Raw genomic sequence first — 24,113 nt, forward strand, 5'->3', positions numbered from 1 at the left:
CACTGCTGAGAGACAGGGCAGGAGACGAAGTAGCTGAAGTAGGAAACCCAAGCATGCCTGCACCGGGAGGTGTTAAAGCTGAAAACAACAACAAAGATATGCCCATTGTCAGTGCACGCAACAACACCCAAAGGCTGTATGCTCAACACCTAAACAGAACTCACTGTGGACGCCACTATATCCAAAAAGATGTATTATAGGCAACAGGAAAAGGCATGGTCACTGCCTATAACCTCAGTTTAGGGCTTTCCTGGTGTTTCTTATGTTAGTTTTAATCCCACCATCACTCTAAGGATGGTACACTGCATAGTTTAGCAACATTTTATTTACAAAACAAAAGGGTCTCATATTATGAAAGATGATAAAACAAAGGACATCATCATGAACAACAGTGGCTACTTCTAACAAATATACATTGTAAGATCCCTGTTCTGTTACTCATTTTAACCAATTTTTACTATACCTTTGGGATGGCAGGCTCACTCGGTCCTTCGCTTGAACAATCTGATAATTACCACGTTCAGTAATTAGCTATCAAAGTCATTAGCTATCAAAGGAAATGAAATACATCTGTCTATGTTCAAATAGAAAAAGACTTTTACATTGAATAAAGGTGATAAGCTAGTTAAATAGCAATAGTAAGGGACCACTGAGGACACCAAAAAATAAATATCAACGAAGTCACAGATATTCATTGCCAGCACTTGAGCACCCTCAGGTACGACATCATTTTGAAAGGTGCAGGTTAAGCTATTCACTGCCATCCTGACAGACTTGGTTAACAGTCCTTGATGGGAAACTGCATACATTAGCACTCAACTTTACCATCTTCAAAACATGATTCTTCCAGGTTGGCTTGTGGTATGCAAACAAGATTCTCATCTCATTAGAGAGAGGAAACATAATATTCAGAAAGTAGATATGTGTGGGACTCCCATGGCAATTGAAGCAAAACTTGCTGGGTTTCAAGTACTCCATATAATGTCATGGCTGGTAAGAACCTATTACAAAGCCATTTTTATGAGCTGGATAGATGTCTGGGAAACTACAGGACAGTTCAGGATGGAAAAGGGAATTGTAAAGTCTGTGCCTTTTCTGAAAATGTTTTCAGAGGCAAATAAATTGGACTGCAGGAAGAACAGATGGAAGCCTAATGAATAACTGGTAGTTCGTTCTCCAAGTAGGGAAAGCTCACCAAATGATCACAAAGACTGGGCTGGAGGCTCCATGGGCTGATAGAAGAATTAACAAGGTAAATCAAGTTAAACTATTAGTGCACAGCTGCAGAGGGAATGGTCATAATGGTCATTAATGGAACCATGTTCTAATTCTGGTCATAGTCTTACCTCTATGCTAAATGCAACATGTGAGTGTTAAAAAAGGAGAAACAAGTAACACAGAAGCCCCATGCTTCTAATCTTTAGCTAGAAAAATCTTAAGATTCTCCACTGGTGTCCATCCAGCCAAAAGGAATCTTCTTGGGCTTAACATTCAAGACATTCATGTTTGTGAGTGCCATATTCATCGAAAATCAACATGGATAAAAAACGTACTTTTAGAAAAAAAAATGCACCTATCTGTATTGAATATGTACAGACTTTTTTTCCTCGTCATTATTCCCTAAGTAATACAGTATAACAACTACTTACATAGCATTTACATTGTATTGTGTACTATAGTAATCTAGAATGATTTAAAGCACACAAAAGGATGTGCATAGGTTATTTGCAAATCTTATGCCATTTCACATAAGGACATGAGCATCTGTGGATGTATCTGCAGGTGTCCTGGTGTAAACTGTTCAACATCACTTTCTCCTTGACCTCCATCATTATCATATTGCTCTCAATTAGCCTAGATTATTATCAACAACTGCTCTTTTTTAACCTTATCGCACCAACTCTTCTCTGGTCTGCTTTGTAATATTTTCTCTTTCTTTTTACTATTTCTTTTACAGCTGCCAATCAAATTTGTCTTCTGCTCTTATTGGATCAATTAAAAATCCAAAATAGATGAAAAATTAAGTCCTTGAAAATAACACTGTATTTCCAGGGAACACTGATAGCAGGTGCCCACATTTTACTGAAGAATGGCTCACACATTTAAAATAAATTTAAGATGAAAATGGCTTAAGCTTTGCAAGGATATGATAGGAAAGAATGAGGAAACTCCTTGATCTTTAATCCAATTCAGTTTGATAGACCTCTGAGAGTCATGGGACTTAGACCTAGCCCGAGGGAAAAATGTAAAGTAATGGAGTTGCATTTAGGAACTGGCACTCTCATCTCCCTTGCCTTTATTCCTACTATGTCTGGTTATCTCCTTATGCTTTCCACTTGTTTCTCTAAAACATTATATTCACAAGAATTAAATAAATGAATATAATATACTATTACTGAAAAGTCTCAGTACGTACTAGATAGATCATTTTTGAGGTTTCCTACCATGATGTTATGATTTCTTGTTATTCTCTGCTGTTTTTCATTTAACAGAGGATAATATGATAAGTCAAAAGGAATTAATACCTAATTATAAAACTTTCAGCCTGAATGATTTGGGTGGAGAAGATGTTATGCAGGGCAGAAGAGCCTTTGTGTTGTTATAATGATTCTGTGTTGGTCGCCAGCCTCTTTGCCTACTCACAAAAGCCAACCTTAGTTCTAGGTCAAGTATAAGGGTATGGCTTCCTACTAATTGCATCCTCTTCCACTAAGTATATTCCCCCCACCCTTAAATTTGAGGCATTGTTAGCTCACCTATCTCTCTGACATCAAAATTTAAGACAAAGGAAATTTTAAGTAATTAAGAAATTAAAAATATAGCAACTGTAATTAGAAAGCAATATGGGATCAATAGTTGTTGACTGAGGTTTTCGCATTACACTGTGTCTACCTGTTCCTATGTAGAGGTCGTATAATGAAGTAATGGAAATTTTTAGAAGACTGCAATAAGAATTCTAAATGATACAGTCAGAGATTATCAGGGATTTTTAGAAATTTAACATCTTGAGAAATAAGCTGAATTAAACAGTTACTAAGTAAAACTTTTAGGAAAAAAAAACAGATGGAGAAATAATAAACTATGAATATTCAGATTACTTGTAAAAGATATAAACCATAAACATTTGTAGTAAAAATTTAAATACCTAGGATACCAAACCTAGAAGAGATGGTAATAATCATAATATAGAATGAGAGATGGTAACTCCAAACAAATGCATATTCAATTTTCATTTATTTCATCAAGTTATGATGCTGATAATACATATTTTTTCTGTTTCTTAATTCCTATTCTAGTTCCTATAAATTTACCATAGACCAAAACAAAGGTTTTTTTCCTGTGATAATCTCATACTATCAAGTTTTTTTTTCCTTAAACAGCCATTCCTGAAGGTAATGCTTTCTGAAGAAAATGTAGGTTTCACAACACACTTGTGTGTAATTTCAAGTTTCTTAGACTTTGATGTTTCAAACTGATTTTTGAGGTAAAAATTAAAATAAATATGTACATATGGCCAGCGGCAATTGTGCTAAAATTATTAAGGACATACTCTTATCTATATTTACCTCAAACATGCTAGTAAATTACAATGCCGTTTACGAAAAATACAAAAGGCATGTTCTCACATTCCATTTAATAAAATTAGGCTCAGCTGTTTTTCCAAATACTTGTAGAACATTTAAAATCCGATACTGTTCAAAGTGAGAAATAAGTTAAAAATAGAAAATCAAGTAATTTTTACATTCACCTTGAGCAAAATGCCAAAGGAAGCCAACACTGTAAAGGATAAAATGTAAATTTAAAGTTCTCCAATTTTTTTCCAGGTATACAAGAATATACTATTATGTTGCCACTCTTCATTTTTGTTTTCATTTGATCATGATAGAAACACGAAAATGTGGAAAAAAAATTGGGGGTGTAGCCTTTAGACACACTCATTACTTTACAGCGTAGTTCACATTCACTGTGGTGCTTTTTAGTGATTTCCTTCAAATTAAAATCTGGAAATCCACCTTCAAAGGGATGGGAGATATTTAAAATGAAAACTTTATCAAACTAAATCCTACTAAAATTGGTCCAAAAGGAACTTGTCATAATCTCAAAATACAGACCTATTTTACTTATGAAGTAGTTTTCTCCGTTAGATTTCACTTAGCTGGGAAGTCTCTCACTCTCATAATGCAAAGGTACTTGATGGCTAAGAAATGATACACAGGAAGAAGATGATGGAAAGATGAAGAACCACTCTCTGTTCCATCAGGTGGTTAAAACATTTTTCCTTCCTCACCACAAGTAAATTAACCTAAAGAAGATGTGAACTGCAAGTGTGGGAGCTCAGGCTCTCAGATGGAGCCCCACTGATAACTCTGCTGTGCTAACATTTAACATTTCTCACAAACAAAGGACTAATTCAAGAGAAATTGCAAACTCCAGTAGGTAGCAATGTTCATGGAGCTTTTCTCTTTACAACATCCCCAGTCGGTTTTGGTCCATGATTTAATAAAGCAACAGATAAAGCACTGATTCCTGGTGTGTTTAAAGATATTCCTAGCCGTGGAGGACTTGCCTCCAACATCTTTCCTGCAAGGTTGACAATTATAAAAAGGGCCATACTTCAGGAGAAGGATATAAATTATTTTGATGGTGAGTAGAATGAGGAAAAATATATAAATATTTCACAAGCATCCCTGTCCTTCTGTCTCTCTCTTCCTTACATGCCCATGTGGGCCAGTATCAGAGTGGCAAACCAGAAGGGCAATAGACAGAAGGACCCACTGTTCCAGCAAAGACCTGCTGACCCAGTAGAGAGAAAAACAAGATGCTTTGGTCGCTACTTGTGGGGTGACAACCCAATCATCAGTTAAAGCAGACTTGTTGATTATAGACACTTCAACTGTTCTTAACCCATGTAAAATATCAAAAAAGCCCTCTATATTATATAACTGATGATAGAAATTCTGCATAAGACACTTTTCTATGTGTTGTTAATAATCACAGTGGTACAAAAGGGGGAACCCCAAGGTAACAAGACAAATACCACATTAAAAAATATTCTGTCATTACATTGTTCATAGAATACTTATGTTTGACTTAATTAAAATGTATAATCGAAACATAATTGAAGTTCTAATATTTAAGGCCCCAAGATTATCCAGGCAATTAAGCCCTAGCTACTTTCAGGAGACAGGGAGTTGTGTGAGGGCTAATGGAAGAGACATTGTAGACATTTTCCTGGCAATATTTTTTTTTCTTTTGCTGCTGGGCTCTATTCTCCTTTCTAAAGACGACAAGTCATCAGGGACAGGAAACCAGATGAGGTTATTGCATTTCTTTGAACCAAGGGGCTATTATTGCATATCATTGTTTCCATGCCTGACAAGCTAAAAGCTAAAAAGGGAGTAACTTCTTAATATTACAATAGCAATTTTTTTTTTTTTGGTAAGAGAAGGATGGGATTGAAAAGTTTAAAATTTATGTAAAAGTCTAATTTGTGAAAATGAAAAAGAACGCTTTGCTTATGTTCTTTGTGAACTTTGTAGATATATGTAATTTGTAAAAGCTAGGTAAGTTTCTTTAGAATGTCAAATTTTCTTCTTAAAAAGACAAAATAGCACCTGGGTGCTGTGGCTCATGCCTGTAATTCCAACAGCTCAGGAGGCTGAGGCAGGAGGATTCCAAGTCCAAAGTCAGCCTCAGCAAAAGTGAGGGTCTAAGCAACTCAGTGAGACCCTGTCTCTAAATAAAATACAAAATAGAATTGGGGATGTGCCTCAGTGGTTGAGTGCCTCAGGTTCAATCCCTGGTCCCTACTCCCCCCTAAAAAGACAAAAGAACCACTGATAATTTGAAAATTGAAACTTTTAAAAAGAAATGACAAGAGAACTATGTTTTTGGGGGGTGATACATAACTTTTGTTAATATTTTTGACTGCATGATAGTTTAATGCATGATATTCAATTTATTCAAACTAATATAATTGAACACATAAACTTATTCACAAAATCTAAACTGCTTAAGTTCTATTTCTGTTTAACAAACACAGAACTGAATTCAGCATTGAGGGGCTGCCTCAAACAGCTCAGTTTGTTACGCCTTAATTATAAAACTAAGCTGTGGCAGGTCAGATGAGTATCAAGGCATGGGATAACAGTAACCAGTAGCAATGGATGCTACAAAAATCAAAATTTCATAGTACTACTAAAGTACAATTATCACAGCAGTCATATACTTTAAGTTATGACTTATTAAAAGTTATTAAAAAGTTATTAAACTTTAGATATGAACTTTATTATGTGCTAGGTGCAACACAGGTGGATTTCTGTGGCTAGAGAGCCCTCAACTTTTGAACTTCATTGCACTTATCCGTCAGACAAATTGAAAAAGAAAAACAAAACAAAACTCCTGCCCCTTGAAAAGAACATAAGTTAAAAGACTGATGAATATAATATTTAATGTTTCGTTTTTCTTAATAGGTATATCAAATACTATGCAACATGTTTGTGTTGGAACGTCATTTGAAATGAGTATTGAAATTGATATATACAAATAATATTTCTAAGGTAAAAAATATAATGATAAAATAATCAATAAATTGCTAGGAATCTGCTGCGATCTATCTAGTCTTTATTTTTCTGCATGTGCAGGTTGATCTACTCCTTGGTTATTAGAGCACTCTCTCTCTCTCCTTCTCTTCTCTCTCTCTCTCTCTCTCTCTATATATATATATATATATATATATATATATACATATATATATACATATATATATGTGTGTGTGTGTGTGAGTGTGTGTGTGTGTGTGTGTGTTTCAAATAATTTATTGGTTTCACTTACTGAAATTAAAAGAAATCCAAATTTACCCTATTCTTGGTCACTTGTGATTGACTGCCTAGTGCCACCTATTAACTAAACTGACTTTCCTTTAAATGACTTACTGTTTGAATTTTGTGGAAATCCGGGCAAGGAGGATGGACCGTTCATTCCGGGGAGAAGGACTGGAGGAAGGCCAGGGAGTCCCGGATAGGCTGCCGGCAAACTGATACCATGGAGGGAGCTGCTGTCCATCATGCCTGGCTGCTGTACAGTTAAGCCCAGAACATCTGAAGCTTTCTTTATTCGATCAAGTTCTTGCTGTGCCATCAGCTGCCGAACAGTAGTTGGAGCTAAATAATCTTTCTCCCGATCCAGCTGACTGCCCACGGTCTCTCTCACTTTTGAAATGTGCTGTTTGGAGAAAATATGATCTCTGATGGACAAGCGGGCAGAGTATTTCACCCCGCAGAGAGTACACTCTGGTTTGGTGCCTTCCGTTCCACTTTGATTGATCATGAAAGGCTTCCCTATGTTGATTTTAAATTTCTTTTCTTTTGCCCTTGCGTTTTGAAACCACACCTGGACCACCCGTTTGGGCAGACCAATCTCATTGCCCAGCATTTCACATTCTTGCATGGTTGGCGTTCGGTAGTCACTGAAGCAAGCCTTGAGAACCTTGAGTTGAAGATTGCTCATCTGGGTCCTGAAACGCTTATGACCTGGCCGATCATTACTTTTGGATTTAAAAGGGTTGCTAGACCCAAATGGATTTGGTGAGCTGGGGTCGGCTATGCTGGAGGTTTCACTTCGATCAGCGTTGTCATCAGGGTCATCTGTGATATAAAAGCTTTGGTCATGGTCACCATCTTTCTCACTGAAATGGATTGATGGACTGGTAAGTGAAAAGAGAAATTTGTCATCACAGACCTCAGTTGTGGGTGTGGTTGCCGGTTTTGGCAAAGCATCCAGAGTTTTTGGCTCTTTAGGAGAGAGAGCTGGTTTCACATCTGCAGAACTTCCTGTGGTACTTTCCATCTCAGTGTTTCCCTCATCTCCAGTGGTGGCATCGCTGATGGCTGTATTGATGGACGAAGTCTCATCAAAGTCAGCTTTAGTTTGATCATATCCAGACTCAGCAGGAGGGGCATTTAAATTCTCTACATCCTCAGGACATTCTGCTTTAAAAGAAGAAGGGCTTAAAAGATTCTTCGGTGACAGCTCTGCTGTTTTACTAACAGGTGTTGACACTGTAGAAGCCAATTCATTCTCACTCGATAGATCAATTTTAGTTAATGGCAAAGACGGATAATCAAAATAAATGTATTTCTGTGGGCTTTCTCCTCCGTCCTCTGTGGATATTAAAGGGCTTGGTGGCAAGCTGTAACCTGCCTGCTTTCCTTCATTCCAGTGCCGAGAGCGAATGTGGCTTTCTAAAGCCGACTTTGCCTTAAACAGGGCTCGGCAGAACGGACACCGTTTATGAGACTGGGCTGGACCCACTGCCCGGAACTGGCCTTTCCTTTCTCGTGCACGTGTATTCTGGAACCAGACTTGCACGACTCTTTTTTTCAGCCCGACTTCACGTGCAATGTGATCGAGCATTTTGCGGGTAGGATTGGAGTCTAGCAAATACTTCTCATAGAGTATTTCCAGTTGTTCGGGGGTGATGGTGGTTCTCAAGCGCTTGTCACGGTGTTGGTCTTCACCGCTATTCCCACCCTCCTTTTCGCTGCAATTATTATCTTCTTTGTCATCCAGTTTCCTTTTGAGGGAAGCAGCAACGGTGCCTGGGGTGGTGGCGGTGGCGTGGGAGGAACTGGTCTGAGGTGGCATTTGTGTGAGAGAGCTACCCAGCAGCTGTCCAGTCATCAGAGGGTTGTTGGGGTCGAATATCATGTAGGGCATGTCCAAGGGCCTTTCCAAGAATGGAGAGTGGAGGAACTGGTTTTGAGCAGCGAGGAAGTGCATGTGCTGGTGCTCCTGCCAAAGTTCCAGCGTTGGGAAGGCAACGGTACACTGATCACATTGGTACTGGAGTAACTGTGGAGGTAGACTGTTCTGGAGAGAAGTCATGGAAATTTGCAGTGGACTGGAAGGGACTGGGGTTTGAGAGGCCGAGGGAGGTCTTCCAATAAGTTGGGGTTGTTTTGGTGGCTGCGGCTGTGGCTGGGCGGTGGGCGCCTGCGGTGGGTCTGCTGAAGTCGATGCTAACGATGGGGCTGGTTTGGTGCCTTGAGAAGGGGGTGAGGGGTCACTCTGCTTTGGCTTTTCTGTGGGATAGTCAGGTTTGGGAGAAGCCTTCTCAGGTTCTGGTTTGGGTGACGGAATCAAGGGCGTGCTAGTCCCGGAGCCAGAACTTGCTGCAGGGACAGTGGAGGTTTTGGCTGCATCCGTTTGTCCAGACACGGCACAATGCTTGTAAACCATCTGATCTGTGGCATCCATGGAGTCTTCCGTCTGGCTTTCATCTTGGGCATCGTCATCTTCGTCCTTATAACACTGCTTTTTCTGATGTGTAATCAAGTCGAAGATCCTGGGGAAGACCACATTGCACTTTTTACACTGGTACTGCATGTTGCTCGTTCGAATGTAGCGCTCGTTGGTCAGTTCTCTCTTTTCGTTGTCTTTAGTCTCTGCTTGGTTCTCATAGCTCTTTCGTGCTTTCTGCCTGGCGTTCTGGAACCATACAACAATAACCCGAGTGGGTAGATTGAGAACGGTCGAGAGTTGTTCTATTTCATCATCTTTCGGGTAAGCGTTGGTGTCAAAAAAGTCTTGGAGAACCCTCAGCTGGTAGTCGGTGAACCTCGTCCTCGAAGACCTTTTGCTGAAGGAGGCATCCGATTTGTAATGTTCTAAAGAGGTGGGCTGCGGGTCAATTCGGATATCTTCCAAAACAGTGATAGGAGGGTTACTGAAGTTGTAGGGTGAATCCTTATTTCTCTGTCGTTCCTTAAAAAGGGTGTTTCGAAACCAGTGCTTGATAACTTTTTGAGAAAGGCCAGATTTCTCTGCCATTTCTTGGATCTGTTCTTCACTTGGAGAATTATTGATGTCAAAATAAGCCCTCAGGATTTTCAGTTGATCATCTGTAATTCTTGTCCGGGGGCGTTTGAACTGAGAATGCCTTAAGAAGTTGGGATCTAACCCGAGCTGCTGCTGGCAGAGTTGAGTGAGATCTGCTGACAGAGTGTCCATCTGCGGCAGCTGCAGGGCAAGCTGCGGGGGGAGTGCGGGGTGTTGCACGGGTTGCATCATGATGGAAGGAAAGAGCGGAAGGTCCAGAGAAACAGGCAGCTGGACCTGGGGGGTAGCAGAAGGTGGGGGTGGAGGGGGAGGGGGAGGAGGAGGAGGGGGTGGCGGAGGGGGCGGGGGAGTGGGTGGTGGAGCTTGCAGAGGGGTAGAAACCGTGCTTGGGATTTTCACGGGACCCAAGGGAGAAGGCTGTGGGGGAGCTGGCGGCAGGGGAGGAGGCGGAGGTGGAGGTGGAGGTGGCGGTGGCGATTCAGGGGAAGATGGAGAAATTGGATAAAGCTTGTCATAGGCCTCCCTGTATTGACGAGCAAATTTTTCTAGTGCTCCGTAGGGAAAAAATTGCCCATGTACATGCTCTTGGTGACTCTTCAGGATGAGAACATTGGAAAACAATTTACCACACGTTCCACATTCCAGTTTGTCAGTGTTTTCCCCTTCGCCACTCTTGTTCTTCTTCTGTACCTTCTGTCTGTTTTCGTTATACTGAATGACTAATTCAAAACCAAAGTTTTCCAATAAAGCTTTGGCTGCATTTCCTCTGGCCCCCGAGGCTATTCGGGGTGGAGGGATGGATGGTTCTGAGGATTTTTGCTTCTTTATGTCTTTGCCTTCTTTGAGTCCTTCACCATCATTTACAAATTCTTGCTTTGGTTTCTCTTGCTTTTCGGCAATTTCTTCTGCTTCCTTATAAGATGGTATGTCCTTCATGATCTGGCAGTCTGTATTGGCTAGATTGCTTTGCTCTTGTTTCAATAATTTGCTTGGCTGCTGCTGCTGCTGGGGTGGCTGCGGCTGCGGCGGTGGCTGCTGCTGTTTCTGAGGCTGCAGCTGGGGCTGTGTGGCTTGGTACTGTTGTGCTTGCTGCTGTAGAATCTGGAGTTGAGTTTGGCCAACATGATGTTGCGTTTGAATCTGCTGCTTCAGATCCTCAAGCAAGGAGCCAGCCATCCCCGTCATGCCTGGCATACCAAATGTGGCAGAGCCTGGCAAGCCCAAATCTGGACCCAGACTGAATTCCGTCCCAGGTATGTAGAATGGAAAGAGAAACTGAGGCTGCTGAAACTGCAGCAGTGCTTCTGGAGTCATGGGAAAATGAGGCAAAAAGGCTGGGTTTAGAAACTGCGGCTGAAAGAATGCAGCTTGCTGTTGTAACTCATGCTGCAGTTGCATCTGAATTTGTGCTGGTGACTGCGGTGGGTGATGTGTAGGCTGAGCAGAGATTAATTCAGGAGTTTGCTTTTTATTTAATTCTTTGGCATCTAAGTGGGTATCTTTGCTGTTGACTGCTGCTAAACTCATGGAATCTAACATCCCTTGGCCAGGGCTATTTACGTTTGCTGCAATGCTGTGTCCACTGGCCACATGCCCGCTGGGCTCCAGCTTTGCAGCCCTGGCCTTTGTCTGGTGGAGCACAGACCTCATGTGGATTTCCAATGTCGAGCTTTGGCTGTATGCAACATTGCAGATGCTGCACTTGTAGGGTTTGTTGTCTGTGCTGCTGTTGGTTTCTTGTGGGACAGGACTGGAGGCTTCCTGCAAAACCTTTTTCAACTTATGCAGGTGAGAGACTGAATTATAATGGACCAAGAGAATGTTCTTTTGGGTGAATGACTCTTTACACACTGTACATTTATATGGACGAGATGGATCAAGGAATTTTTCCATTGTAAAATTGGGCCCTTTTCTAAAAGGTAAGGTCCGCTTTGGTTCAGAGCCCAAGTCATCTGGAATAGAACTACTATCACTTCCTACAGGACTTGCCTTCCCTTCATGGTCCACCTCATACTCTCTCTCCATTTCCTGTTCTAAGCCATGGTCATCCTGGGCCATAGCTTCACTTTCCGCCCAAAGTTCACCATTCACGGGCAAGGAGGCATAGAGCTGTTGAAGTTCAGTTTCACTCAGTTCTGGGTGGCCTGCTTCCAAGTGTTTTTTTAAAGCCTGGAATGTACGGAAACTACGCTGGCAGAGGTTACACATTGTTGCAGCCCGAATTGCATGATACTGGGAATGTATCTGAAGCTTCTGCATAGTTTTAAAAGCCAAGCTACAATGGTTACAGCGATACTTATAAACATGGCGGTCAGAAACAGAGAGAGGTTGCCGTTTTTGCTGTTCGTTTAGTTGATCTTGCAGTGTGTCAGGGATTTTCACATCCTTACTGCTATTTTTATTCCATTCCAATACTTCTGGGGGCTCTTTAGCTGGTTTCTGCTCCTCACTCTTTATTTCCATGCTAGCCTTTGAATCCTCAAGACCTGCCATACTTTTCTCATCCATTGGGCTTTCACCTGTTCAGAGAAAGCACAAATACCTCTGTTAAGAAACCTATGGCTCCAATGTCAATAGATTGTAAATAGGATAAATATAAAGATCTCTGACTTAACTGGATTCTTTGAATATTTACTAAGTAAATACTAACAGCACTCAACTGGATATTGAAGATATGACAATGAGTAAGAATTCATCATCAATCTTGGGGAATTTCAGGATAGGAAAGAAAACAAGTCAAAAGTTAAAAAAAAAAATACAATATGCTTCAATTGGCATGATACCAAGGGCCATAACCTTGGTGTTAGTGAATTAAAACAACATAGAATATTCTTGTCTGTTTAACAATTAGATTTCTCAAGGACAGGTGGAGATAACCAGTTGTCAAACATGTCTTGGAAAATAAGGCTCATGGAAACATTGTGCATTTTCTTCCCTTCATGCTTTTTAAAAATAAATCTTTAATGGTAAGAATCTTGGTGCACTGCCACAAGGGCAAGTCCCTGAGTGCTCTTTCCACAGATCTTCATCATAAGCTGGAATACCTGTGTATTTCCCAGATGCCTCCGCTGTCATGGCTGCAGGTGTGTCCCGCTCTGACTTCTCAGAGGCGGCTGCTGGCAGCAGCATACTGTTTGGCATCATCATGTCAGGGACAGGCACCTTTAAAAACCAAAAGGGTTCCAGGTTAAATGTACTCCAGAAAATCATAAATTCCATCACTTCTCCCATTTGGCAGTATCATATCCCATTTGCATTTTTCCAACCAAAGCAGGGACATCTATCCCTTCAGATTTCAGACCAATGCTGTTACAATGCTGTATTTTTCTTTTCTTTCTCTTAATTATGGTTTCAAGCTTTTTGTAGGTCTATTTTTTTTATAATGATAATCAAGAAACTTTGAAATGCAAAGTGCCCACATGAGTCATTTGATTAACATTACAGATATAAAAAAGACCACAAAATACGTAATTAATTAGGCTATGCTTTGTATCATATTTTTTTTCTCTAAGCAAAAGAGACCACAAATGGGCCTCTACTGTGATTTCTATAACACAGTCAATAAAAGACCTTTCAGTAGCTCAGAAGAAATAAATTTCTACCAACCCATAATTACATATTTGCATTGATAGTTTACTCAGATCATGTCACACATGCATCAACATTTGGTATCCTTACTGTCATAAGCAGCTTCTCCACACAATCTGGAGACACACTGTGCAAATGAGTCAGGTGCAGCTGGAGATGCATTTTGTTGCTGAGGACGTCCTGGCAGAGAGGACAGCAGATGACTGGTTGTACTGAGTGCTGCGACAGCACGTGCATCTGGATCCGACTTTGGTCCCTACTATTGTAGTTACAATAAGGACACTGATAGAACTGGAAAAGATTGAATAAACATGACCTCTGTGAGTTAATGTATTTTGATGACTTCAGAACTTTGGCAGTAATACCAAGTGTTAATAATATTGCCCTTGGAAATGTCTGTGTGCATTTCAATCACATGCAATTTGGGGGGCTCTTAAACTATTAGTAACAGGTAAACAAACAGACAAACAAAAAGAGAGATTTCCACAACAAAGGAAAACAACATTATTTACCTGTTCATGACAGAATTTATTGTCCTCTGAAGGTTTTGACCTTTTTGTTGCAACATCCTCTTCTTTCGCCAACAGGAGTGGCTGGGTGCCCCCTGCCACACTGACTTTTAGCTCCTTCTCTGGTGTGATTATTCCTGATTGCAAAAAGAATAGAGCAACTCAAATTATAAACATGATATCATAAGTAGAAAATTATGTTTTTCAAATAACTGACTCTCAATTGACTGAGTCACAAAAAGAATTAGGCACGCACTTTTAAATGATGCTCAGATCAAAAGACAAGAAACACGTATCTTTTTTGTTCACTGACTAAGTAGACTTTATAAATATATTTTCAAATGTACTCCTGTCTCATGTTTAGATAACCCTAGGTGGCCTTGAGAGGTTTATCAATAACGTGTGCTCTCTGGTGTCCCAGAATGCCTTCATCGCATTAAAGCCAATCTATTCCCATTCACAAATACTAACTCAGAAATTCATTATTTTTACTAATATCTAATCAGCTATTTCTTTTCAAAATCCCTGAATGAAGAAGATATTTCAAAATTCTGAGAAGAGCTGGCTTGATATAACTCAGGAACTAAAATATTTTGACATCATTAATGGATTTAAAAATCAAAAGGTTGTTAAAGCAAACCATACATTACATTGCTATTGCTATTAGGGATATTGTCTTTGCTGGAGATGTTTTAGCACTTGGCTGTACACACAGCATTATAGGACAAATCTTAAGAAGACAATTGCTTTATGAGGTTAATCCAAATATTTGGTGTTAAAGACGACTTAAAATTTTGCCCAGATGAGCAATGTAATGTGGTGGAGTCTCACACACATCAAAGAAAAGAGCACAATTCTAATTTCCCAATCTTAACAGAAAATTCTTTCCAGCATCAATTTGCCCGATAATCTCCTCTGTGAGGCTGGATATTACAGCGACATTGGGTAGGCATGTCACATACATCTCACGACAAACACAAAACCTCATTTACCAGCCATTCCAATCTCATCATAGCACGGCATCATCTGACCTTTTTTCTGCTGTTTATTATGAGTATTTCTAATTTTAACTTTCAATTTTCACCATCTTCCAGTCAATTTGCAACTAAATTATTTCCAGGGTGAGGACACTATCACTGGACAACTGGGTGCAAATACATCTTGAAATGCAATGAAGCTAAACCATTGATTGCTATCAGACCCCGCGTAAATATATAGTCCAGGCATAATCTGATTGTATGCTGTGCATGAAGATTTATCTTGATTTTTCTTCAATCCACATGCAGTTCATATAAATGAATAAATTGAAGTGATTTTTTTTTCCTTTTTTTTTCAAAATAACCCACTTTTAATTTAAAAATAAGGTCAAGGGTGTTTTGGAAACAAAATAAAAATGAACAATATTTCTACTCTGGGTACAGATGCATAATATATACCATATAAATAAATTCAGAAATTTCAAATTCATAACAAATTCAAGGGTTATACTGAGGAGACTAAATTAAAATAGAATCTAAATGATATAATGACAATAATTTTATTCCTTTCGGTTTGAATTAGTTCCTGACATACAGAATTAATGCTGAGTTTTCTACAGATTAGATTGATATTGATTTCTGAATTTATAAACATTGGATTTTATTTTAATTAATACTTTTGTTCTCTATTTACATATGCTGTAGAGAAATTCAAATTCTTTTTAGATGTTTAAAAAATAACCTGTCATATTTGTATTTGAATAAACTTAAATTTGAAATAAATTTAAAGTCTCATTATATTGATTAAAAAGTATCTGATTATCTGATACCTTAAGATGTACCAAAACTGGGGACGTTCATCTCACAATTAATAAAAATTCATTTTTATTTCCCAGAGGAAAGGCAGAATATAATTTATGCTTAGTAAATGTTAAAAAATTTACAAAAACAATATGATATTTAATATTTGCAAATTCACTGCTTACGTGTCAGATCAAGTTGTGCAAAATTGACTGTCATTTAAATCAGTAAGTGCCTATCAGTTGCCTTCGCCTGTGAAATTTTTCTTCAAAAGTTTCTATTAATGACTAAGAATATGCTTCCTTAGAAGATGAATACACCATGATATACCCCTTTTCATTATATTTTGTTCCTGGTAGAATTGGACAAGACAAAATTATAAGTCCATTCGAGACTATCACAAAAAAAAGTTGAAAAAAAAATGTCCATGACTTTTGTTGCTTGTAGGCCATTTGGAGCATCAGAAATAGAATAAACTTTCCAGAAACTTCTATTAAATGTATAGTCATGGGCTTAATTTAAAACCCACACACACACACATACACACACACACACACACACACACAATGTGTATCTTATCCTGACATTGATATTATAAAAGAGAATAAAAGACCACACATTAGGGTGCCTGCTTGTAATCTCAGCATCTCAGGGGGCTGAGGCAGAAGGATTGCAAGTTTGGGGCCAGCCTGGGCAGTGCAGCAAGATACCATCTCAAAATAACAAGTGAAAAGGGCTGGAGGTTTAGCTCAGTGGTAGAGTGCCCAGGAGTTCAATCCCCAGTAAACCAAACAAACAAACAAAACCATAAAAAAGTATTAATTTCAAGATTTGAAACATTTTACTAAGCCTATACAGTGATGTGTGTTTTTTTGGTATAATTTATACCTGTGTATTAAGGATATATTGCCTTTATTTTATGCTTATTAATATTCATCAAAAATATAATTGCTTTGGGGGCTAGGTTTGTAGCTCAGTGGAAGAGTACTTTCCTAGCACATGTGAGGCAATAAGTTCTATCCTCATCACCATATAAAAATAAATAAATAAAATAAAGGTACTACATCCATCAACAACTAAAAATATCTTAAAATACTGTTCTGCATTGCATCAAGAAAGGAAAATTTAAGTTTTAAGTTAACTATTATAGGGCTATTTGGCTAATTAACTGCATTCATTGAACCACGAGTGTTCACATAAGCTGTGAAGTTTCCAAAGACCATTTTGCTTTAAATTAAGAAGCTATAAAATTATAAATAAAGGCTAGCCTGCCTAACTTTAGCTAGGTGCCCTAGAAATGAAAATAACTCATAGGAAGTAGAAGGAGAGAATACTGAAGTATAATAACATATGACAAAACTGACTCTTAAGCTTGAGGAGGTTGGGAGGACTATTTGTAAAGACAATAGAAGACACAGTTTATATATACTTGTCTTTTATACTCAGAGGGGTGTTATCTCAAGTTTAATATTATGCCATTCCTGGCAAAGTACAGGAAATTTGCTTGGATGTTTTACCTGAATTCTAATTTCCTAGACATGTCTTTTATTAGATAAAGGCCAATTAATTTTAGGAAGGTTCTGATAATGTTCTGTGATTAGTTCATTTGTATTTGCAAACTTAAATTTGAAATAAACCCAGTTTGTTACCCTATACCAGGAAAAAAAAATGGAAATAGATCATAATATATTTTGTGTCATAAAGGACACCACAATATTCTCAAAGAACAATGTCATTTTAATGAATTTTAACTAAAAAATGAAGTCAAATTACAAATAAACACTACCACATAGATGAGCCAATGATTATCTGTCAGTTATAGGATTAGCTAACTTGCATGAGATTGCTAATATAAAAATGACATAATTCATTTCAATTCAGATGCCGCCTACTTAATAACTCTCAATCCCTAAAATACAGAAGGTTGTAAAATGGTTTATACTCATAACAAGTGAGGAAAATCCAATAATGCATGTGTACCCCTAGCAAATCTTGAAAAAAACAATAAAACAAAACACTGAGTTATTATTTATGAGTCAATATATTTGATAAAGTTTGAATACTATAAAACTTGGATATAACAGATGTTATTCAACTCTAAATAACTCTAAATTATAATTACCAGTACAGTATTCTTTCTAATGAGAGTAGAATGAAAGGATAATTTTAATTGCAATAATGAAGGTTAATTTCCATCTTTCCTCATGTTTACTCCCTTATTAAAAAGTGGTCCCCTTAGCCACGGCAGAGACATATTACATTTTCAATGCAAATGTATTAATCTGGATAAACTCTATATTAATTCTTGTACTGCACAGAGCTATAATTTGGATTATAATTAATCTAAAGTGGCACTAGATTTAAATGACAATATAAATGAAGCATTAGGAGGCTTTTCTATTATGGATGAATATTCAACAAATATAACTTGCATATTGCCAAGTCTCATTTTGAGAGCTCCAGTCCTACAGATTAGTGTCAGCAACACAGCACAACAGCTTACACAAACATAGCCTTCCTAACGTGTGTTAATTCCTTCGTGTTTAAAAAGTTCTATGCTAAAGTGGGGTCAAACTGTTTTCCCATCTAACATATTAAGATAGTAATTACTTTATAATTTTGCTAATATTCTTTTGACAATTTTAACTGATATAATATATATACATATGGAATGTTATGTGGATTGCTATTTAATCATTAGAAATATTTACAAAGAAAAAAAAATCCATGTAATAATTCTTTAACCTAATAATTGTCAATTTAAAAAGCATAAAACCTTGTTAAAAAGGTCATATTAATTTCCAATAACAAGAACTGTCTTGAAGGCTAGGAGATTTCAAAGCTAAAGATTTGCATCTCAGCATTTGCTTTTAGTTGGTCCTTGCTTAGAGCTAATTTTTATCCCTGTAGATACACCTGGGGAAGCTTTTTTATGGGAATAAAATTTGTTTTAAATAACTACCATTATGCAATATTCTGTGTCCTCTCAGACACCCGAGTCCTGTCTGTATGGTACAATTAGGCACCCAAGGAAGGACCATAACTCATCAGGCCGTTAGGGAGTCATTGGGTCCATTATTTATGCAGAGCAGTGAACAGCAGCACCAGTGGAGGTAGAGCCCTGCATCTGTGGTATGTTCGAAGCAAGACTCTTTCCTCAATGGTAATATTAGATCCATTTTCAAGGGATTCCCAGAATCCATCCTTCACAAGGTACTAGACATTAGATATTTAATACTGCACATAATGTCCTATATCAAAGTATTACACAGGCGCTCAGCAAAAGTTAATGTGATATCTGGGTGTTTTACACAGGCTTCTGAAGAATAAGAAGGATATACTTTGCAATCTGTTTTTGTACTACTCTGAGAAAGTCATCACTAAATACAGATAGATTCTGCTGTCCCTGAACAAATCAAGCAACTAGTCTTGATGACGTCCATCCTAAAGAGAGTAAACGGACCACCTTACTATTTCCAATCCTTTTCAAATAAAGTTTAGATAGTACTACCCTTGACATTAACTGATCACTAGGTTCTTCAAATTCCTTGTCAATAGCCTCAGGAGGCAGCTTGCTACTATACTGCTATGGCATCTTTTCAGAGATTTCGCTTTAGGCTCAATACCAACCCTAGATCCTCTTTGTTTAAATCAAATTAGAATCATATGTTAGACACCACATCCTAGAAGCAAATAACAAAGGCACTTTTCTCCCTGGACTCCTCTGAGAAATTTAGTATTAAAAGGTGAGGGTGGGGGAGCAGGGAGCCACTTTAGATCATTTTTGAATGGCATGTAAAACTTAGACATGAAGAGACGGAATTACAAATATAGGATAATTCAGATTTAAATAAACTTGTATGTAAAAAATGATACATTTGGCTCAACCCAATATCTTCATAGTGAATACAAGCTCCTTTATATGCAGCTGTCACTAGAATTCAAGGAAAAGATAGATGACTACCTGAAACTAATAGGCTTGAACCCGTTTCAGCACTTCTTCTGCTTCAATGAGTCCAACATAATAAAACTAGGTATAGCGTGCAGCAAAAGTAGCCAATGTAATATTCATTGCGACCATAGATTTCCATCTCATACATACAAAGCATGGATGAAGCCATATATTTGCCAAATCAAACACAGAAAAAGCCTTAGGTATCTACACCAGATGCTGGCCTAGGGTTTGTTTGTGCACAAGTAAATGTCATGACACGAAGGTTTGTTTTCAAAGACAGTAGCTTTCATTACCGGGATTTGTCTATTCTGGAAGATCAAAATTACCCAGCACCTAATCCCTTTTCAATGATATTTCCTCTTTCTTAGGCTGAATCATCTGTAAACTTTTTCACTGGATTTTGTTTGAAATGCTTCAAATAGATGCCCTTAAAAAGGGCAAATTCCTGAGTGTAGGTTGAAAAAAAAGAGGAAAAATAGCACTTATTTTTAGGGTTACATGGTTTGGGCAGGGGTACATATGACTGAATGACAAAATTCAAGTGATATCTAATCCTATGCTTATGAAAAATTAATATGCCATCAGAGGAATCACAAGTATAGCTAAGATTAATGAAAGGCGCTTAAAAAATTACAAGCACACAAACTGATTTGATTAAAAAATAATCTCGCTGGTTGTCCTGTAATATTCTTCAACTTATCCACATCTATTCTGTCAGATGGTTATGATTAAAAATAGGTCAATGGGAGGCTACTGATAGAAATCACATGCAAAATGCACATGCAATGAATAGTAGTAGGAATGTTCAGACAGTTTAAAATGAATAAAAGCTTTTAATAAGCTTGGGGGGGGGGAAGTGAAGGAAGGGCTGATTGCAGGGAATGGAGGGGTGGAGGAAAATGAAAGGTGAAAGAGTGGAGTATCTTACCAGAATCTTTATGAGAGCTCTTGCCTTCGCCATTGTCTCTCTCACTTGTGTCTTTCTCATCATCCTCAGCCACTGCTGGGGGCTTAATAGCTCCTTCTATCTCCTCACTTTGTTCTTCTGTTAAGAAATGAGACCAGTGAATACAATTGAAGAAGAAAGAAGAAAAAAACCTAAAACACACACTAAAATAAACTTGGTGGCCACTTTAGAACTTTATTCATGAATTTTCTGTAGATCTTCCTACTCAAAAGAGAGAACATACATTTGTGCAAAAAGTCCATATTAGAACATGTTGACTGTACCCATGCAAATTTTTATCTAAAGAAACTACATTTTTAATCCATTGAGAGCCTGCATCTATACTGAAAAAAAAAAAGAAGAAGAAGAAAGAAAGAAATCATTTTTAGTTTAATTTGATATAGTTTAAGCTGAAAAGAAGAAAAAAAATCGTGGAAGGCATTTCTGTACTTTTAACAGTAGAACTTTCTAACAACATGGACCTTGTTCCATGAACTTGAATAGGTGTCAGAACAAATCAGATTCTTAGCAAAAATTCTTAGTGGAATAATGTGGTAACAATGGGTTAAATAAAAAGACAGGTGTTATTCCTTCCTTTAGATACCAGACCTCAGAAGAATTCTGTGAAATTTTGGTAGAGGAAGAGTTTGAAGCTTCAGTTATAGTGGGGGGTTTGTATTTTTTTAAAAAATAGGGGAAACTATATAGGGCCTAGGATATAACAAGGTATACTTCTATGACAACCACATCACCCCACACCTCATTCACGGGTTCACACCAGCTAGATTACATGGAAATCCTCATAGTAACTCAAACCTATTTAATTATTCTGTAAATCTTAGCTATGCCACTGCTGGTGGATTAATCTGTTTATGCAGTTAGCCTCTATACTGGGGCTGTGCAGCACTAATCCGTGAAAGGCCCACTGTTCTCTTTCATCCTGCGATCATTTGTCTCTCAGTGTGCTGATGTCACATTTTAATGAATTTTTAGCAATCTGAGTAATGCCAGATAACCAGGCTCTCAACTCCCCACAGCATGGCATGCTGTTTTCATTGCAGCACAAAAAATAAAAATCATATTCCCCGGTTCAGGTACGAATTACATAAATTAGGAGAAGAAGGTAAAATGGGATTTGAAGCACTAGGCTGCTCAATTTCATAAAATCTTTAATGACCATATAAATTAACCCTGGAAAGGCAAAAGGTCATCGACACACATTTGCATACACTCTTCTATTTGCTTTTGATAAGCACAGCTTTTATGCAGAGAACATGATACAATTAACCCTTCAATAACCATACAAAACGCTGCTACGGACATTTTAAGTGTCAAGCATTAACTGAAAATTACACACTGAATACAATTTTCATTGCAAATGCTATAGTGATTGAAAGGGGAAATCGTGGCCCTCTCCACACCCCATGTTTTATTAATAACATTCTGACAGCAGAATGAAATATCCACTGTCATATGTAGCAGCTGAGCACAAAAAAAAAAAATTATATTTAGTGCCTCACTTGCCAGCCATGCTCTGCAACTGTGTGAGTAGGAAAACAACAGAGGGGAAACCGTTCTGGGCTCCATAGGAAACTCCAAAAAGCTAAAGGGAAAACAAGGACATTTAATACATTCAAATAAGAGTTTGGTTCAACTGTGAGTCCTCCAAGGCACCATAGGAATCCATTTATTCTATTTTTGCACTTTGCACAAAAGCAGAGGGGAGACCCCGATGAAGGTCATCAGTCATCTGAGGGCTTGGGGGAAGCTTCCCTTTCAGGCAAAAACACATGGAGATTTTACTATAAGAAGATAAAGAATCTTTTCTGGTTCTCTCCTGCTTTCACCCATCAGTGACCATCAGTTACTGATCCAACACAGGCTCCCTCCTTCCAGCACTGGCTGGATTGGTGGGTCTGGTGGTCCAGACAAAGCCGGAAGGCTGTGGTTCTGTCAGGCCCACAAATGTGGTATGATATCCAGAGTCAGGCCCGTGACAATTTCTTTTCAACTATTGTGGTGAAGGGATGCAAGACTTCTTTGGGAAGATTTACTGGACTTTTCCCCCCAGGGCTGGAAAATGAAGTGTCAGAGTGCTACTGAGTGTCCTTATCTTGAGGGGACATAAAATTGTAAGGGCTATCGCAACTCACATTAATAAAACATTGTGTGTCAGGAGAAGAAAAAGAAAATTATGAAGGCACTAAAAGAAAAGCTACAGTATAATCTGGGTCTCATCAGACAGATTTTGCAAGGTCCTCTTCCTCATTTTCTGGTATGTGTTTTAAGTGTGAGAGAAATTCCCAGACATGTTCTTCTATACATCACTGTGGTGTCTGACCTCCGCCTGACCCTGGCAACAGTTTGAGAAATCTGAATGTGAACAAAGACTCTGTGTCCGCAGCAGGGAAAGATTGTGGGATAGACTCTCCCCATCAACTTAATCGCAAACAGCAGTTCTGAGGCCATAACTTTGCCCGGCTCCTCCAAGCCACAACTCATAACCCTCAGAGGTGGATTTGCCTGCAATGCTCTCTGCTTCTGTGACTTTTTTTTTTTCCTCTCTCTCTCTCTTTTTGGTTCTTCCTTTGAAGTAGGCAGGCAATTAGCTGTAATGCTCAAGCAATTCAGACCTGTTTTGTGGTTTAGAAGGCGAAAGCTGTTTATTACAGGTAGGCTCTTTGGAGCCATAAGAACTTTGCAAATTTTTAATCATGCAAAAAATAATCACAAAGTAACTTATACACACCATAAAGTTTCATATAAGTCAGAATAAAAGGTCACTTTCATTCTCAAAGAGAGTTTTAGAAATAAATTTGACATTCATTATATAAACAGACTTTAGAGTCATGAGAATTAATGTGAAGAAACCACTTTCTCTGGAAAAACCTATAGGTTTAGATTTGGGGTCAGGGGAGGGAGCAGCTACATTCTAATTTCCAAGTACCACATTTCCTCCATTGTAAAATACCATAAAATGTTAGATGTTTTACAGGGGAAAAATATATGATATTAAATGTCTTCAATTCCTTAGAACCGAAGGTATAAAAACATTGCATAAGATTCCAAAATAAAGATGCGAAAGCAGTCTTCATTTTCATCACTGTCTCCAAACTGTTACATACAATAATAAATGAAAGTATTATAGCATTTCGTAGTACTGATGCATTCACGGAATGTGTATTATTAATTATCCTTTGCTTCACGGAATATAAAAAATAAAATCTATGTTTGTATCTTACTTAAGCACAAATGTGCATTAGGTTCCACTAGAATTTCCCAATTTTCAGGCAAACGATATTTTCATTTTTAAATGTTACAGAATAATAGAAAGAAGACAAAATACTGTAGTCTTATATTACAGAAGTATGGTACAATTACCTTCCCCCGGCATTTTTAACATGCCTGAAATGATCATCTTATGTTACTCTACACCCACACACCAACTATATTTAAAAGAGAAGTTTTTGAATGACTAGCTTAGAATATTTCATTTG

The 24,113-nt window shown here is 38.1% G+C and overlaps 1 protein-coding gene across 3 annotated transcripts in view; it reads right to left on the bottom strand.

Moving 5' to 3' along the window:
- The window catches only part of Zfhx4 (zinc finger homeobox 4), a 179,269-nt gene that overhangs the window by 4,135 nt on the left and 151,021 nt on the right, over positions 1–24,113 (bottom strand). For all 3 annotated transcript variants that reach the window (XM_078016998.1, XM_078016996.1, XM_078016997.1), the window contains exons 6-11: positions 20,599–20,715; positions 13,941–14,074; positions 13,519–13,719; positions 12,885–13,002; positions 6,936–12,359; positions 1–78 (exon numbers count right to left, since the gene is read on the bottom strand). The exon at positions 1–78 is cut by the window's left edge and continues 4,135 nt beyond it. In XM_078016998.1, the coding sequence (XP_077873124.1) occupies positions 1–78; positions 6,936–12,359; positions 12,885–13,002; positions 13,519–13,719; positions 13,941–14,074; positions 20,599–20,715 (6,072 nt within the window). The remainder of the gene's footprint in view (positions 79–6,935; positions 12,360–12,884; positions 13,003–13,518; positions 13,720–13,940; positions 14,075–20,598; positions 20,716–24,113) is intronic.

This window comes from Ictidomys tridecemlineatus, chromosome 7 (assembly GCF_052094955.1).
Source record: "Ictidomys tridecemlineatus isolate mIctTri1 chromosome 7, mIctTri1.hap1, whole genome shotgun sequence".
Taxonomy (NCBI): domain Eukaryota; kingdom Metazoa; phylum Chordata; class Mammalia; order Rodentia; family Sciuridae; genus Ictidomys; species Ictidomys tridecemlineatus.